Consider the following 18615-nt stretch of genomic DNA (forward strand, 5'->3'; position numbering starts at 1 on the left):
ATTGCTCGTTTCAAGCAGGAGAGAGCGCCTGTAATTCGAATAGCTCCTGCATGGCCTTGCAGGATCTGGTTCACAGACCTAGGGAAGATGTCATCTCTTCCTCCTTGGAGGTTACCTCTGAGGAAGGACCTTCTAATTCAGGGTCCTTTCCTTCATCCAAATCTCGTTTCTCTGAAGCTAACTGCATGGAGATTGAACGCTTAGTTCTGGCTAAGCCCGGGTTTTCTGAGTCAGTCATTGATACCATGCTTCAGGCTCGCAAGCCTATTATTTGTATAATTTACCATAAAGTATGGCGCAAATACCTATATTGGTGTGATTTGAAGGGCTTCTCTTGGAGTAGGCTCAGGAATCCTAGAATTTTGTCTTTTCTCCAGGAAGGTCTGGAGAAAGGGTTGTCAGTCAGTTCTCTGATGGGTCAGATTTCTGCATTGTCTATTCTTTTACACAAACGACTGGCGGATGTGCCAGATGTTCAACCTTTTTGTCAGGCCTTGGTCAGAATCAGGCCTGTGTTTAAACCTGTTGCTCCTCCTTGGAGTTTGAACCTTGCACTTAAAGTTTTGCAGCAGGCTCCGTTTCAGCCAATGCATTCTGTAGATATTAAGTTGTTATCTTGGAAAGTTTTGTTCCTTATTGCTATTTCTTCTGCTCGCAGAGTTTCTGAACTTCCGTCTCTGCAGTGTGATTCCCCTTACCTTATTTTTCATGCGGATAAGTTGGTCCTTCGTACTAAATTGGGGTTTCTCCCTAAGGTGGTTTCGGATCGAAAAATTAATCAGGAAATTGTTGTTCCTTCTTTTTGTCCTAATGCTTCTTCTCAGACAGAACGTCTTTTGCATAACTTGGATGTTGTGCATGCTCTAAAATTTTATCTACAGGCTACTAAAGATTTTTGTCAGACTTCTGCCCTGTTTGTTTGTTTCTCAGGAAAGCGTAAGGGTCAGAAGGCCACTTCTACTTCTCTTTCCCTCTGGTTGAGAAGTCTGATTCGTTTGACTTATGGGACTGCTGGACAGAGAGAGAATTACGGCTCATTCCTCTAGGGCTGTCTCCTCTTCTTGGGCTTTCAAAAATGAAGCGTCTGTGAAACAGATTTGCAAGGCGGCAACATGGTCCTCGCTGCATACTTTTTCCAAATGTGATACTTTTGCCTCAGCTGACGCCTTTTTTGGGAGAAAGGTTCTTCAAGCGGTGGTGCCTTCTGTTTAGGTCTGCCTGTCTTGCTCTCCCTCCCTGTTCATTCTGTGTCCTCTAGCTTGGGTATTGGTTCCCACTGGTAATTGGAATGACGTTGTGGACTCTCCATGTCTTAGGATAGAAATAAAAATGCATGCTTACTTGATAACTTTCTTTCTTTCCGGACATGGAGAGTCCACGACCTTACCCTTTTTTGATTAGACCGTAATTTGCTACTAAACCTCAGGCACCTCTACATCATTGTGTTATCTTCTTTTTCCATTTCCCTTCGACTGAGTGCCTGGGGGTTATGGGTAAGGGAAGTGACACTTAACAGTTTTGCTGGGGTGCTCTTTGCCTCCTCCTGCTGGCCAGGAGTAAATACCCCACTAGTAATTGGAATGACGTTGTGGACTCTCCATGTCTGGAAAGAAAGAAATTTATCAGGTAAGCATACATTTTATTTTTCTTCTGTTCACTCAGTTTGCATTTCGTTAATTGTTAAAAATAAACTATTAACATTTCTAATTTTAAAAGCATTCTTATTTCACATAATTTTTTTATACCTGCCTAAAAGTTTTGCACAGTATTGTGTGTGTCTGTGTGTACAAATCTACAAGGTTCGGTTTAGTACACCTTACAAAAACACATCTTTGTCTTTATGGGCTGAATCATTCCTGCTTCTTTATTATTATAGAATCTGACTCCCTGGCTTTATATACAACTTCAATACACTGTTTTTGCGTGGGGTTCTTTAACCAATGGAAGATGGTCAGTCTTTCCTTTTTAAATACAAATCCACAAAAATATAGTTTAAATACATCTTTGGGGGTGATACCAATAACACCAAATAGTTACACAAAACGAGTATTGACCAAATACACTTGCAAATTAAAAATAATTTTTAAATGCAGCATTTAAAAATATCCACCCTCCATTGAATTTTCCACCTGGGTGCTTAACTCATTCACTAATATGATCAACATAGCAGCACTCACCCGGATTTTCTCAAAATGTAAGACAACACTTTATTTGGCAAAATTAATTTGTATCATGTGTGGGTATATATATATATATCAAGAAAACAATATGTGTGATTTATATGTATTACATCCCCAGAATCCCCTGACAAGGTAAACTCATTGCTAACGTGTTCTTTTTGCCAGTATATTTGCTACTGCTAGTAGTTTTCTACTATAGTGTAAACACTTTATTTTATTTCCTCTTCATTTTACTGATGAGCTTTTCTTACAATTATTAACAGAACACAGGAAGCAAAATCTGACTGAAGGAGAAGAACATTTAATATATACAGGTCAGTACTGCTCAGCTGTGAATTTGAATTTCTGAGACTTGATGTTAATGTTAATGGTTTCATTAAACAATACAAGGTACAGAGACTTTAAAGCAGGTTGAGGATGATCTGTTAGAGTAGTCAGGCAAAGCAGAGGTCAGTATCACTTTTGAGCAGGCAGAGGATGATCCGTTAGAGTAGTCAGGCAAAGCAGAGGTCAGTATCACTTTTGAGCAGGCAGAGGATGATCCGTTAGAGTGGTCAGGCAAAGCAGAGGTCAGTATCACTTTAAAGCAGGCAGAGGATGATCCGTTAGAGTGGTCAGGCAAAGCAGAGGTCAGTATCACTTTAAAGCAGGCAGAGGATGATCCGTTAGAGTGGTCAGGCAAAGCAATGGTCAATGTCCCTTTAAGCAGGTTTAAGGATGAGGCAGCAGAGTGGTCAGGCAAAGCAATGGTCAATGTCCCTTTAAGCAGGTTTAAGGATAAGGCAGCAGAGTGGTCAGGCAAAGCAATGGTCAATGTCCCTTTAAGCAGGTTTTTAAGGATGAGGCAGCAGAGTGGTCAGGCAAAGCAATGGTCAATGTCCCTTTAAGCACATTTAAGGATAAGTCAGCAGAGTGGTCAAGCAAAGCAATGGTCAATGTCCCTTTAAGCAGGTGTAAGGATGAGGCAGCAGAGTGGTCAGGCAAAGCAATGGTCAAATATCCAAAAAGCAGGTAGCAGAGAAAACACTCACGGAGCCAAGAAGAAGGAAGCAGGAACGCTATCCGTCAAACGTACACCAGAGGACAGTCCCGCCATAGATTTAAAGGCCGGTGACATGTGGGGGCATAATTACAGGAAGGCCGCGTCAGGACGCGGTGATACAGAGAGAGATCCTGGAGCCGTGGCGACACGGCAATGATTGGATCATGACAGTGGCAGCTTCAATGTGTTATATCTTCCTTTTAGTATTGATAATATGTTAAAGAAGAGCTGTCTGTAGACTGCTTGTAAGAAGATTATATCTCAAATGTATTTGACCACATCCTTTGCTTTATAGTTTGTTTCATAAGATGGTGAGAGTTCACAAGCCATCACATGGGATTAACATAATATTTATGTGCCTGATGAAACGGTTTTAGAACCGAGAAACGCGTTGCATTTTTAGGGGGATATTGATAACACCCCTTATCCACATCTTTTAACACTGCTGTGTTGTTTTATAAATTCTGTTTTTAATAAATGCACTTTTTATGGAAAAATTTCTACTGAGTGGATACATCTTACCTGCCTGCCATTCTGACTAACATATAAGAGACAATCTGTTAGAACTGGTCTATTAAATCTGCCAGCCTGCTCCTTCTAGCACATTGGTGTGCTCATCTGAAATGTGAGTACCCATTTGGGAAACTAGTAGAGTTATTGCAATTGTGCTTTGGATGATCTGCACATGCAGTGCTTTCTTTTTGTACTCCATTTCATTTTCAGCACTGCAGCATAAAGAAATCGTATTCCATTGTGGGTGAGCTGTTACACCTGTCTAAATCTACAGCCTGTCCCTACCAGCACATAGGTGTGCTCCTGGAGTATGTGAGTATCCATTTGGCTTGATTGTGATTATCATTCATTTACTTCTGACAATACCACACACACATGAGGCTCCCCTCTGTGCTTCCCTATTTCCTATAATTTAAAAGTGTTGACTGATTAGCATCAAGTTCCCCTCTCCATACACCCATTGTTACAGATTCAGGAGTTTGATCTGTGATGTTATGTGGATTTGTGGCTGAGAAAGTAGCTGTAGTGCAGGGGGCCTCTTGGGAAGAACGAGGTTGGCAATTATATATATATATATATATATATATATATATATATACTGTGTATATACAGGGAGTGCAGAATTATTAGGCAAGTTGTATTTTTGAGGATTAATTTTATTATTGAACAACAACCATGTTCTCAATGAACCCAAAAAACTCATTAATATCAAAGCTGAATATTTTTGGAAGTAGTTTTTAGTTTGTTTTTAGTTTTAGCTATTTTAGGGGGATATCTGTGTGTGCAGGTGACTATTACTGTGCATAATTATTACACAACTTAACAAAAAACAAATATATACCCATTTCAATTATTTATTTTTACCAGTGAAACCAATATAACATCTCAACATTCACAAATATACATTTCTGACATTCAAAAACAAAAACAAAAAAATCAGTGACCAATATAGCCACCTTTCTTTGCAAGGACACTCAAAAGCCTGCCATCCATGGATTCTGTCAGTGTTTTGATCTGTTCACCATCAACATTGCGTGCAGCAGCAACCACAGCCTCCCAGACACTGTTCAGAGAGGTGTACTGTTTTCCCTCCTTGTAAATCTCACATTTGATGATGGACCACAGGTTCTCAATGGGGTTCAGATCAGGTGAACAAGGAGGCCATGTCATTAGATTTTCTTCTTTTATACCCTTTCTTGCCAGCCATGCTGTGGAGTACTTGGACGCGTGTGATGGAGCATTGTCCTGCATGAAAATCATGTTTTTCTTGAAGGATGCAGACTTCTTCCTGTACCACTGCTTGAAGAAGGTGTCTTCCAGAAACTGGCAGTAGGACTGGGAGTTGAGCTTGACTCCATTCTCACCCCGAAAAGGCCCCACAAGCTCATCTTTGATGATACCAGCCCAAACCAGTACTCCACCTCCACCTTGCTGACGTCTGAGTCGGACTGGAGCTCTCTGCCCTTTACCAATCCAGCCACGGGCCCATCCATCTGGCCCATCAAGACTCACTCTCATTTCATCAGTCCATAAAACCTTAGAAAAATCAGTCTTGAGATATTTCTTGGCCCAGTCTTGACGTTTCAGCTTGTGTGTCTTGTTCAGTGGTGGTCGTCTTTCAGCCTTTCTTACCTTGGTCATGTCTCTGAGTATTGCACACCTTGTGCTTTTGGGCACTCCAGTGATGTTGCAGCTCTGAAATAATGCCAAACTGGTGGCAAGTGGCATCTTGGCAGCTGCACGCTTGACTTTTCTCAGTTCATGGGCAGTTATTTTGCGCCTTGGTTTTTCCACACGCTTCTTGCGACCCTGTTGACTATTTTGAATGAAACGCTTGATTGTTCGATGATCACGCTTCAGAAGCTTTGCAATTTTAAGAGTGCTGCATCCCTCTGCAAGATATCTCACTATTTTTGACTTTTCTGAGCCTGTCAAGTCCTTCTTTTGACCCATTTTGCCAAAGGAAAGGAAGTTGTCTAATAATTATGCACACCTGATATAGGGTGTTGATGTCATTAGACCACACCCCTTCTCATTACAGAGATGCACATCACCTAATATGCTTAATTGTTAGTAGGCTTTCGAGCCTATACAGCTTGGAGTAAGACAACATGCATAAACATAGAAACATAGAAACATAGAAACATAGATATTGACGGCAGATAAGAGCCATAGGCCCAGCAAGTCTGCCCGACCTTACCTAACAGTATAAACTTATCTAGTTCGTAGGATAGCCCTATGCTTGTCCCATGCATTTTTAAAGTCCCCCACAGTGTTTGTTGCTACTACCTCTTGAGGAAGTTTATTCCATAAATCAATCACTCTTTCTGTAAAGAAGTGCTTCCTCAAATTACTTCTGAATCTACTACCCTTTAGCTTGAGCTCATGACCCCTTGTTCTTGAATTTTCCATTTTATGTAAAATACCCACAGCCTCAGTTTTACTAAACCCTTTAATGTACTTGAAAGTTGCTATCATATCACCTCTTTCCCTTCTCTCCTCTAAGCTATACATATTTAGGTCATTGAGCCTATCCTGGTAAGTTTTATTTTTTAGACCATGTACCATTTTGGTAGCCCTCCTTTGCACAGATTCAAGTTTGTTAATATCCTTCTGAAGATATGGTCTCCAGAACTGCACACAATACTCAAGATGAGGCCTAACTAATGATCTATAAAGTGGCATAAGAACCTTACTATTTCTGCTGCAAATACCTCTACCAATACATCCAAGCATTCTGCTAGCCTTACTCGCTGCATTACTACATTGTTTACTAAGTTTTAAATCATCTGAAATAATAATTCCCAAGTCCTGTTCCTCGTCTGTAACAGTCAGTAAAGTGTCATTGAGTCTGTAATTAACATTTGGATTTTTCTTCCCTAAATGCATTATTTTACACTTTGCTGTGTTAAACTTTAGACCCCAGTCATTTGTCCAATCCTCCAATTGTTGTATATCACTTCTCATTTTGTCTACCCCCCCTGGAACATCCACTCTGTTGCAAATTTTTGTATCATCTGCAAAGAGACATACTTTCCCCTGTAGCCCTTTGCTGATATCGCAGATAAATATGTTAAACAAAACAGGCCCCAGAACTGACCCCTGAGGAACACCACTAGTAACAGCCCCCTCTGCTGAATGAACTCCATTTACTAAGACACTTTGTTTTCTGTCCTTAAGCCAGCATTCCACCCAGTTCACAATTTTTGAATCTAGACCAAGGAGATATAGTTTGTGAATAAGTTTATTGTGTGGGACGGTGTCAAATGCTTTGCTGAAATCTAGATATGCTACATCAACTGCTCCTCCCTTGTCTAATACTTTTGTTACATAATCAAAGAAGTCAATTAGATTAGTCTGACATGATCTCCCTGAAGTAAAACCATGCTGATTTTGGTCCTCTAAATTGTTTGTCTTTATGTAAGTCATAATTCTTTCTTTTAAGAGGCTTTCCATTAATTTCCCTACTACTGAAGTTAAACTAACTGGCCTGTAGTTGCCAGATTCTTCTCTACTGCCCTTTTTATGAAGGGGTATTACATTTGCTATTCTCCAATCATCTGGGACAGCTCCTGTTAATAGTGACTGATTAAACAGATCAGTTAATGGGACAGTTAGCACTGATCGAAGTTCTTTTAAAACCCTTGGATGAATATTATCAGGACCCACTGCCTTTGTAACATTTATTTTTGATAATGCTAACAAAACCTCATCCTCTGTAAAAAGATTACTGTTAAGCTTGTTTCTATTTTGCGTTGCATCCCTTAATGTAGACATTGTATCTTCACAATCTTTAGTGAAAACAGAACAGAAGTAATCATTGAGACAGTCTGCAATCTGCTTATCTCCTTCTATTATTCTACCATCAACTGATTTCAATTTTACTATTCCTACCTTATTTTTTCTTCTTTCACTGATATATCTAAAGAATGTTTTGTCCCCATGTTTTACTGACTGTGCTATCTTCTCTTCTGCATGAGCTTTAACCTTCCTAATTAACTGCTTAGTCTTTTTTTGTTGGAGTCTCCATATTTTCATATCATCATCTGCTTGTGTGTGTCTGTAATTTTTATAAGCTATCTTTTTTGTCTTTACAGCATGTGCTACTTCTTTGGAAAACCAAATTGGTTTCCGCTTTCTTTTACTTTTACAGACATGTCTAATACAGTGTGCGGTTGCATCTAAAATGGCACCTTTCACAAATTCCCACTGTTCTTGAACCCCTGTAATAAGAGTTTTCCCCTTTAAATAGTTCTTTAGGTATTCTCCCATTAATGAAAAATCTGCCGTCCTAAAGTCTAAAACTTTTGTTTTAGTCTGGGTGGACAGTTCCTGAACATGAATACTAAACCAAACAGATTGATGATCACTGGATCCTAAGTTCTCACCTACAGACACATCTGAAACTGTATCACTGTTTGTAAGTATTAGATCTAATATAGCTTCCTTACGAGTTGGTTCCTTGACTAATTGTTCAAGTGATTCCCCTAGCAGAGATTCAAGAATATACCTGCTTCTAGCCGATCTGGCAGAAGGAATCTTCCAGTCTATATCTGGCAAATTAAAGTCCCCCAGTACTATAACCTTACCCTTCATGGTCATTTTGGTTATTTCATCTAATAACAGATTGTCCAGTTTTTCATCCTGCAATGGAGGCCTATATACAACCCCTATTCTAAAAACATTTTTATCTCCAATTTCCAAAGTCACCCAAATACTTTCCACCTCATCATTTGTTCCTACAATTTCAGTAACCTTTATATTTTCATTTACATACAAAGCAACTCCTCCACCTTTCTTTCCTACTCTGTTCTTTTTAAATAACCTGTATCCAGGTATGACTATGTCCCAGTCATGCAAATCATTGTACCATGTTTCTGTTATAGCTACTAAATCCAAGTTGTCCCTAGTCATTATTGAAATGAGTTCAGGTAATTTATTTCCTAAGCTGCGAGCATTTGTGCTCATGGCACGAAGAATTTTTCTGCTAGAATTTCTAGAATTGTTACTTGGACTAACAGTTTTGGCATGCTGTGGGGGGCAGGTGGATATATTAATGCTACCCCCCTTTATTAGTTTAAATGATTTCTAATAAAGTATTTAAACTCCTCTCCCAGATACTCTGTTCCTTTAGCATCCAAATGCAAGCCATCTCTCCTAAATAACCTAGTATCTTTCCAAACAGAGCTATAATGGCCAATAAAACCAAATCCTCGTTCCCTGCACCACTTATCTAACCAAGAATTAAATGTTGTTATCCGCTCCATCTTTCCTGCTTCCTGGCCATACACAGGTAAAATAGCAGAAAATGATAGAGTTGATGCCACAGTCTCTAAATGATTACCTAGGTCACAAAACTCTTTCTGAACAGCAGCAACATGATTACTAGCCAGATCATTTGTTCCTAAATGTACAATCACATCTAACTCACTTCCCTTTTCTGCTGCCTTAACAATTCTCAAAATACGATTCTTATCCCTGTGAGCAGTAGCTCCTGGAAGACATCTAACCTCCCTTGTTTCTCCTTTACTTTCACCTAAATACACATTCCTCAAAATAGAGTCACCCACTAACAGTCTTTTTCTCAAAAACACATCTGCAGTTCTTTCCTGTGTTATGTTACCTGGAGAATCAGGTGCCAATAGATTTAAATTACCTGTTACAGCTTCAGAGGGCTCAGAAACAGCAATCTCCTCATCACAAGTATATTCGGCAAGAGCAGCATAGGAGTTTTGCAATGGCAGAGGTTGTGGGCAATGCTTCTGGTCTACTGTTCTAATTCTTCCAGAGCCTACAGTGATCCATCTGCCTCTCCTTGCTGATCTCTGGGGTAGAGGGGCTTCTTTCTGACGCAGCTTTGTAGAGGTAACAGGTATGTTACTTACCTTAGCTTGAAGTTTAGCTATTTCCTCCCTTAACAGGGAAAACTGCTTACAAACAGGACAGCCCCTAAATCTCCAAAAAGTAGAACGATTAAAAAGTGCAAAACACCCATTGCACTGTATCTGAGACATTTTAAACTATGCAACACTTTAACAATAAGAAAAATATAAGTATTATTTACTACTGAATAAGCCTGAATAACCCTGAATAACTCCTGAAATAACTCAAATATCCTTATGTATTTGATCCTTTTGTAGTTTGATCTCTTTGCTAAGAAGCAGAGCTAAATGTTTCAGAGCTAAAGAGGATGATGTGGTCAAAATACTAATTTGCCTAATAATTCTGCACTTCCTGTATATATATATATATATATATATATATATATATATATATATATATATATATATATATATAGGCACTATTTATAACCAGCAATCACATGATTTGATAAAAACTCTTTTTAACCTTTTAATGCCGTTAAGCCGTTGTATTCCGTCACAATGGCACTGGGCTTTAAAACTGTTATGACAGAATACAACATCATCGCAAACGGCTGTCCTGAAGCCTACTAGGCTTGCAGGATTTGATCTCGGTCTGGAGGGCGTTCCTAGCGTCATAGGGACGCCCCCCAGACCCAATCCCATAATTGAAATCATGCGATCGTTTGCATGATCGCGTGATTTCAATTTGTCCACATCGGAACGTTGTTCCGATGTAGACTTTATAACCCTTTCATGAAAGGGTTAATACTCAATACAAATGTTTTATCAAGTCATGTGAGTTTTATATATAAATGGTGTTTGTTTATGTAAACACTATGGGACAGATTTATGAAACTATCTGGCCACAGGCTCGTATGAGAAAACTTGTAGCCGAGAGTTAAGAAGCAGTGGGGAGATTGGCTGCGCGTGAGCAGGGGTCGACATTAAACACTAGCTGTAGGGTCTTAGGACGTATCGCTGTACTCAGCACTTTGGAGGTTACTCCTCTTTGGACAGCATATAGTACATATTTATCCTTTAATTATGGGGATATGCATTTAGGCAGCACTGACAGGGCATTGAAATTGCTTTAATGGAGCTTAAGGAGTTAATGTTTTTTTCCCTTTTGAATGAGGCTAGCCATGAGAGGGATACTGGAACTTTTGGGCTAAATTTTATATTGCCCTTATAGTGTGTGTTTTTTACTGCTTCTTTGTGGTATCATAGGAAAGAGCTAAGAGTCACTAGGACTCATATCGTATGCTGTTGCTAGTTGTTTTTTTTTTACTGGGGCTGCATTTTAATTCCGTGTGAGGAATCTGTACACTGATAGTATTGTATAGTGTAGCAGAACTCACGCACTTTATGTTGTGGCGCAGCAAGTTTCTCTTGTAAGGTGTATCCAGTCCACGGATCATCCATTACTTGTGGGATATTCTCCTTCCCAACAGGAAGCTGCAAGAGGATCACCCACAGCAGAGCTGTCTATATAGCTCCTCCCCTAACTGCCCACCCCCAGTCATTCTCTTGCAGCTCTCGACAATGGAGATCTCGGGTCCATCTGTCCAAGGGTATGACCTTCCGCAGGCCAGATTGGACAATAGTAACAACAGATGCCAGCCTTCTGGGTTGGGGTGCAGTCTGGAACTCCCTGAAGGCTCAGGGATCATGGACTCCGGAGGAGGCCCTCCTTCCGATAAACATTCTGGAACTAAGAGCGATATTCAACGCGCTTCAGACTTGGCCTTAGCTTGCTGCGGTCAGGTTCATCAGATTTCAGTCGGACAACATCTGTAGCTTACATCAACCATCAAGGGGGAACAAGGAGTTCCCTAGCAATGTTGGAGGTTTCAAAGATAATTCTATGGGCAGAGTTTCACCCTTGCCATCTATCAGCTACCCATATCCCAGGAGTAGAGAACTGGGAGGCAGATTTTCTAAGTCGACAGACTTTTCATCCGGGGGAGTGGGAGCTCCATCTGGAGGTATTTGCACAGTTGATTCAACTTTGGGGCAAACAAGAACTGGATCTCATGGCGTCTCGTCAGAACGCCAAGCTTCCTCGTTACGGATCCAGTTCCAGGGATCCCAAGGCAGCACTGATAGATGCTCTAGCAGCGCCTTGGTCCTTCAACCTAGCTTATGTGTTTCCACCGTTTTCTCTGCTCCCTCGTCTGATTGCCAAGATCAAGCAGGAGAGAGCATCAGTGATTTTGATAGCACCTGCGTGGCCACGCAGGACTTGGTATGCAGATCTGGTGAACATGTCATCCTTTCCACTATGGACTCTGCCGCTGAGACAGGACCTTCTACTTCAGGGTCCTTTCAACCATCCAAATCTAATTTCTCTGCGTCTGACTGCTTGGAGATTGAACGCTTGATTTTATCAAAGCGTGGTTTCTCCGAGTCGGTCATTGATACCTTAATACAGGCACGAAAGCCTGTCACCAGGAAAATCTATCATAAGATATGGTGTAAATATCTTCATTGGTGTAAATCCAAGGGTTACTCATGGAGTAAGGTCAGGATTCCTAAGATATTATCCTTTCTCCAAGAAGGATTGGAGAAGGGTTTGTCAGCTAGTTCCTTAAAGGGACAGATTTCTGCTCTGTCTATTCTGTTGCACAAACGTCTGGCTGAGGTTCCAGATGTTCAGGCATTTTGTCAGGCTCTGGTTAGAATCAAGCCTGTGTTTAAACCTGTTGCTCCACCATGGAGTTTAAATTTAGTTCTTAAGGTTCTTCAAGGGGTTCCGTTTGAACCTTTGCATTCCATAGATATTAAGCTCTTATCTTGGAAAGTTCTGTTTTTAGTAGCTATCTCCTCGGCTCGCAGAGTTTCGGAGTTATCTGCTTTACAATGTGATTCCCCTTATCTCATTTTCCATGCAGATAAGGTAGTGTTACGTACCAAACCTGGGTTTCTACCTAAGGTGGTATCTAATAAAAATATCAATCAGGAGATTGTTGTACCGTCACTGTGTCCTAATCCTTCTTCTAAGAAGGAACGTCTTTTACACAATCTTGACGTGGTTCGTGCTTTAATTTAATTTATTTACAAGCTACTAAAGATTTTCGTCAAACATCTGCATTGTTTGTTGTCTATTCTGGACAGAGGAGAGGCCAAAAGGCTTCGGCAACTTCTCTTTCTTTTTGGCTAAGGAGTATAATACGCTTAGCTTATGAGACTGCTGGCCAGCAGCCTCCTGAAAGAATTACAGCTCATTCTACTAGAGCGGTAGCTTCCACATGGGCTTTTAAGAATGAGGCTTCTGTTGAACAGATTTGTAAGGCGGCGGCTTGGTCTTCGCTTCATACTTTTTCTAAATTCTATAAATTTGATACTTTTGCTTTTTCTGAGGCTATTTTTGAGGGAGAGGTCTTACAGGCAGTGGTGCCTTCCGTTTAAGCACCTGCCTTGTCCCTCCCTTCATCCGTGTCCTATAGCTTTGGTATTGGTATCCCACAAGTAATGGATGATCCGTGGACTGGATACACCTTACAAGAGAAAACACAATTTATGCTTACCTGATAAATTTATTTCTCTTGTGGTGTATCCAGTCCACGGCCCGCCCTGTCATTTTAAGGCAGGTGTTTTTTATTTTTAAACTACAGTCACCACTGCACCCTATAGTTTCTCCTTTCTCTTGCTTGTCTTCGGTCGAATGACTGGGTGTAGGCAGCTAGGGGAGGAGCTATATAGACAGCTCTGCTGTGGTTGATCCTCTTGCAGCTTCCTGTTGGGAAGGAGAATATCCCACAAGTAATGGATGATCCGTGGACTGGATACACCACAAGAGAAATAAATTTATCAGGAAAGCATAAATTGTGTTTTTTCCTCTGTTGCGATCACATGATCGCTCTCCACTCTTCCGTTTCGGCTTCTCTACACTGCCGGCTTGGAGAGCGGAGCGTCGTTGCAGATTTCAGCTCGTCTGAGAGTTTGGCGGTCTTAGATTTCATCCATAGTTGATTTATTCTACAGTGGGTTTCCTGGTCACCAGAGTGGTAAGCCTCCTCTGCAAGACTGAGGTTTAGCTGTGCCATTTTTCTCTTAGGACAAGAAGTCCTAAGGAAGTTTTTATTGCCAACTTTTTTTCAAAGCAGTCCTAAGGAAGTTTTTATTAATTGAGCTTAATAAAGTTTGTTATAATTGCTGTTCAGAATCTCTTTCCAGCAAGATGGACTCAGATAAAGGCCTTGCTCTGTCGTTTGACAAATGTTTATATTGCTTGAAGGCTCAGATTATTCCTCCTGTGCAGTTTTGTTCCACATACTTAAATAAAACGCTAATGTCTAAAAATACAGATTCCCTCTCAGAGCCATCTGTCTCTCAGGATAATGTTGTCTGTGCCATGCCTCAGCTTTCTCCTCAAATGTCCCAAGCTTTCGCAGTTTCACAAGCAGAGCCCTGCGGTTCAACTCAACCTGTCCCTAGGGGTGCAGTCTCTGCAGCGCTGAGTGCCTTACCTATTGCTGGTAAGAGAAAATCTGAGAACAATTCTAATCCTAAGAGACAAGTTCTGACTCCGCCAAAGCTGTGTTAGTCAGTCTGTCTCAGTTATCTGAGAAGGAGCATTCCTCAGTGGCTTTTGAGGGCTAGATCTCTGATTCTGAATCTGCTGTTGCTAGTACAGCAGACTCAGATGAGGTAAATTTTCCATTTAAGCTTGAACACCTCCGTTTACTTTTGAAAGAGGTTTTAGCTACGTTGGAAGTATTACGAAACTACAGTCGCAGAGACTCCTAAAAGGGCTAACAAACTTAACAGAGTTTTTGATGTCAAACCTACATCTGTGGAAGTATTTCCTTTTCCAGATCGCATGTCTGACATTATAGCTCAGGAATGGGAGAAGCAGGGTGTTCCTTTTTCTCTGTCTCCTGTTTTTAAAAAGATGTTTCTTGTTGCTGACTAACAGGTAGATATCGAGTTTTCTGTTACAGCTTTTAACGCTTAAAAAAATGGCAATTCCAGCGTAATTGCCAGTAACGCATATTATGAGTCGTGTCAGTATAGCTATACCGCAAGCATTTTAGCTTGTAACGCAACATCCATTCCGCATTAAAAAAAATTACGTTTTTGTGTGGAATTTTCATAGCGCCAGTATTACAGGTTGTGCGTTGAGTCTAAAATGCTTGTGTAAAAAAAGACAATTCCAGTGTAATGGCCAGTAACGCATATTACGAGTCGTGTCAGTATAGCTATACCGCAAGCATTTTAGCTTGTAACGCAACATCCATTCCGCATTAAAAAAAAATTATGTTTTTGTGTGCAATTTTCATAGCGCCAGTATTACAGGTTGTGCGTTGAGTCTAAAATGCTTGTGTAAAAAAAGACAATTCCAGTGTAATGGCCAGTAACGCATATTACGAGTCGTGTCTGTATAGCTATACCGCAAGCATTTTAGCCTGTAACGCAACATCCATTCCGCACTCAAAAAATTTACTTTCTCCTGTTAAGTGTAGTCAGTCCACGGGTCATCCATTACTTATGGGATTATAACTCCTCCCTAACAGGAAGTGCAAGAGGATCACCCAAGCAGAGCTGCTATATAGCTCCTCCCCTCTACGTCATACCCAGTCATTCTCTTGCACCTAACTAATAGATAGGATGTGTGAGAGGACTGTGGTTGTTAAACTTAGTTTTTATTTCTTCAATCAAAAGTTTGTTATTTTAAACGGCACCGGAGTGTGTTGTTTTTTCTCAGGCAGCATTAGAAGAAGAATCTACCTGAGTTTTGTGTATGATCTTAGCGGACGTAACTAAGATCCATTTGCTGTTCTCGGCCATTCTGAGGAGCGAGGTAACTTCAGAACAGGGGACAGCGGGCAGGTTCACCTGCAAGGAGGTATGTTGCAGTATATTATTTTCTAAGGAATGGAATTGACTGAGAAAATACTGCTAATACCGATGTAATGTAAGTACAGCCTTAAATGCAGTAGTAGCAACTGGTATCAGGCTGATATGTATGTATGTTTACACTAAAGTATTTCTGGGGAATGGCACTTCACTAAGAAAATACTGTATACATATAACTTTTAGCCTATTCTGCAGTGAGAGCGGCTAGCAGCAGGCTTTTTAATAACATTTCATAATTTATATTTAAAACGTTTACTGGCATGTTAATCGTTTATTTATCTGAGGTACTTGGTGAAAAAAAATTTTGGGCGTTATTTTCCACATGGCTGTCGTTTGTTTTGAATTAAATCAGTTTACTGAGCTTCCCCACTGTTGTATTATGAGTGGGAGGGGCCTATTTTGGCGCTTTATTGCGCAGTAGAAATTCAGTCACAGTCTGCCTTTTTCTCCCTGCATGATCCAGGACGTCTCTACAGAGCTCAGGGGTCTCCAAAACTAGTTTTGAGGGAGGTAATCACTCACAGCAGACCTGTGAGACTGTGCTTTGACTGTGATAAAAACGTTTATATTTTCAATTGTTATCCGTTTTTTGGTATTAAGCGGTTAATCATCCATTTGCTAGTGGGTGCAATCCTTTGCTAACTTAATGCATTTACTGTGAAAATTTGGTTTCTATAACTAATCCGGTTCATTGTTATTTCAACTGTGACAGTTTTGTGTGCTTCTTAAAGGCACAGTAACGTTTTTTATATTGCTTGTAAATTTATTTGAAAAGTATTTTCCAAGCTTGCTAAGCTAATTGCTAGTTTGTTTAAACATGTCTGACACAGAGGAATCTCTTTGTGCAATATGTTCAAAGGCCAATGTGGAGCCCAATAGAAATTTGTGCACTAATTGCATTGATGCTACTTTAAATAAAAGCCAATCTGTACATGTCAAGAAAATTTCACCAGACAACGAGGGGAAAGTTATGCCGACTAACTCTTCTCACGTGTCAGTACCTGCATCTCCCGCTCAGGAGGTGCGTGATATTGTGGCGCCAAGTACATCAGGGCGGCCATTACAAATCACTTTACAAGACATGGCTAATGTTATGACTGAAGTTTTATCTAAATTGTCAGAACTTAGAGGTAAACGCGACCACTCTGGGGTGAGAACAGAGTACGCTGATAATGTTAGAGCCATGTCTGATACTGCGTCACAATTGGCAGAACATGAAGACGGAGAGCTTCATTCTGTGGGTGACGGATCTGATCCAAATAAACTGGACTCAGACATTTCAAATTTTAAATTTAAGCTTGAGAACCTCCGTGTATTATTAGGGGAGGTATTAGCGGCTCTGAATGATTGTAACACGGTTGCAATCCCAGAGAAATTATGTAGGCTGGATAGATACTATGCGGTACCGGCATGTACTGACGTTTTTCCTATACCTAAGAGGCTTACAGAGATTATTACCAAGGAGTGGGATAGGCCCGGTGTACCCTTTCCCCCCCTCCTATATTTAGAAAAATGTTTCCAATAGACGCCACCACACGGGACTTATGGCAGACGGTCCCTAAGGTGGAAGGAGCAGTTTCTACTCTGGCTAAGCGTACCACTATCCCGGTGGAGGATAGCTGTGCCTTTTCAGATCCAATGGATAAAAGGTTAGAGGGTTACCTTAAGAAAATGTTTACTCAACAAGGTTTTATATTACAACCCCTCGCATGCATTGCGCCTGTCACGGCTGCGGTGGCATTCTGGTTTGAGTCTCTAGAAGAGACCATTAGCTCAGTTCCATTGGATGAAATTATAGACAAGCTTAGAGTCCTTAAGCTAGCTAATTCATTTATTTCTGATGCCGTAGTACATTTAACTAAGCTTACGGCTAAGAATTCCGGATTCGCCATTCAGGCGCGCAGAGCACTGTGGCTAAAATCCTGGTCAGCCGATGTGACTTCTAAATCTAAATTACTTAACATACCTTTCAAAGGGCAGACATTATTCGGGCCCGGTTTGAAAGAAATTATCGCTGACATTACTGGAGGTAAGGGCCATGCCCTGCCTCAAGACAGAGCCAAACCAAGGGCTAGACAGTCTAATTTTCGTGCCTTTCGTAACCTAAACCGCCACCCTCCTGCATCACAAACACTATTTAAAACTTATTAACCTCTAATCTGCCGCCCACCCACCCACATCACAACTATAAAATAAATCTAATAACCCCTAATCCGCCGCCCACACACATTGTGACTATTAAATAAACCTAATAACCCCTAATCCGCCGCCCCCGACATTGCTGACACTATAATAAAGCTACTAACCCTAATCTGCCGCTCCCAACATCGCCACCATTAAATAAACCTATTAACCCCCTAAACCTCTGGCCTCCCACATCGCTGCCACTAAATAAACCTATAAACCCCTAAACCGCCAGCCCCCCACATTGCAAAACACTAAATTAAACTATTAACCTCTAAACCTAGCACCTCCCTAACTTTAAATTAAAATTACAATATAACTATCTTAAATTAAATAAAACTTACCTGTGAACTAAAAAGAACTAAGTTTAAACTATAAATTAACCTAACATAACTATTCTAATAAAATTAAAAAAATACACATTAAAAAATCTAAATTACAAATTTAAAAAACCTACACTACGAAAAAAAATAAAAAATCTAAAATTACAAAAAATAATGAACACTAAATTACGAAAAAAATAAAAAACACTAAGCTTACAAAAAAAATAATAAACGAAATTATCAAAAATAAAAACAATTACACCTAATCTAATAGCTCTATAAAAATAAAAAGCCCCCCAAAATAAAACCCCCCCTAGCCTACAATAAACTACCAAAAGCCCTTAAAAGGGCTTTTTGTAGCGCATTACCCTAAGTTAAACAGCTCCTTTACCTGTAAAAATATACAGTCCACCCAACAGTAAAACCAACCCCCCCAAAATAAAAAAACAACTCTAAAAAAAAACCAAGCTACCCATTGCCCCTAAAGGGGCATTTGTATGGGCATTGCCCTTAAAATGGCATTCAGCTCTTTTTCATTGCCCTTAAAAGGGCATTCAGCTCTTTTAAAAAAGCCCAAGGCCCTAATCTAAAAAAAAACTCACCCAAAAAAATGAGGAGGAGGCTCCACGCAGGATGTCTTCGGCTTCCAG

General features: G+C 40.3%; 1 protein-coding gene across 1 annotated transcript in view; it reads left to right on the top strand.

Moving 5' to 3' along the window:
• LRRC63 (leucine rich repeat containing 63) overlaps positions 1-18615 on the top strand; it is a 187706-nt gene that overhangs the window by 33222 nt on the left and 135869 nt on the right. Inside the window, exon 2 of the mRNA XM_053704945.1 lies at positions 2444-2494. Within this exon, the coding sequence (XP_053560920.1) occupies positions 2444-2494 (51 nt within the window). The remainder of the gene's footprint in view (positions 1-2443; positions 2495-18615) is intronic.

The sequence above is a fragment of the Bombina bombina genome, chromosome 3 (genome assembly GCF_027579735.1).
Source record: "Bombina bombina isolate aBomBom1 chromosome 3, aBomBom1.pri, whole genome shotgun sequence".
NCBI lineage: Eukaryota > Metazoa > Chordata > Amphibia > Anura > Bombinatoridae > Bombina > Bombina bombina.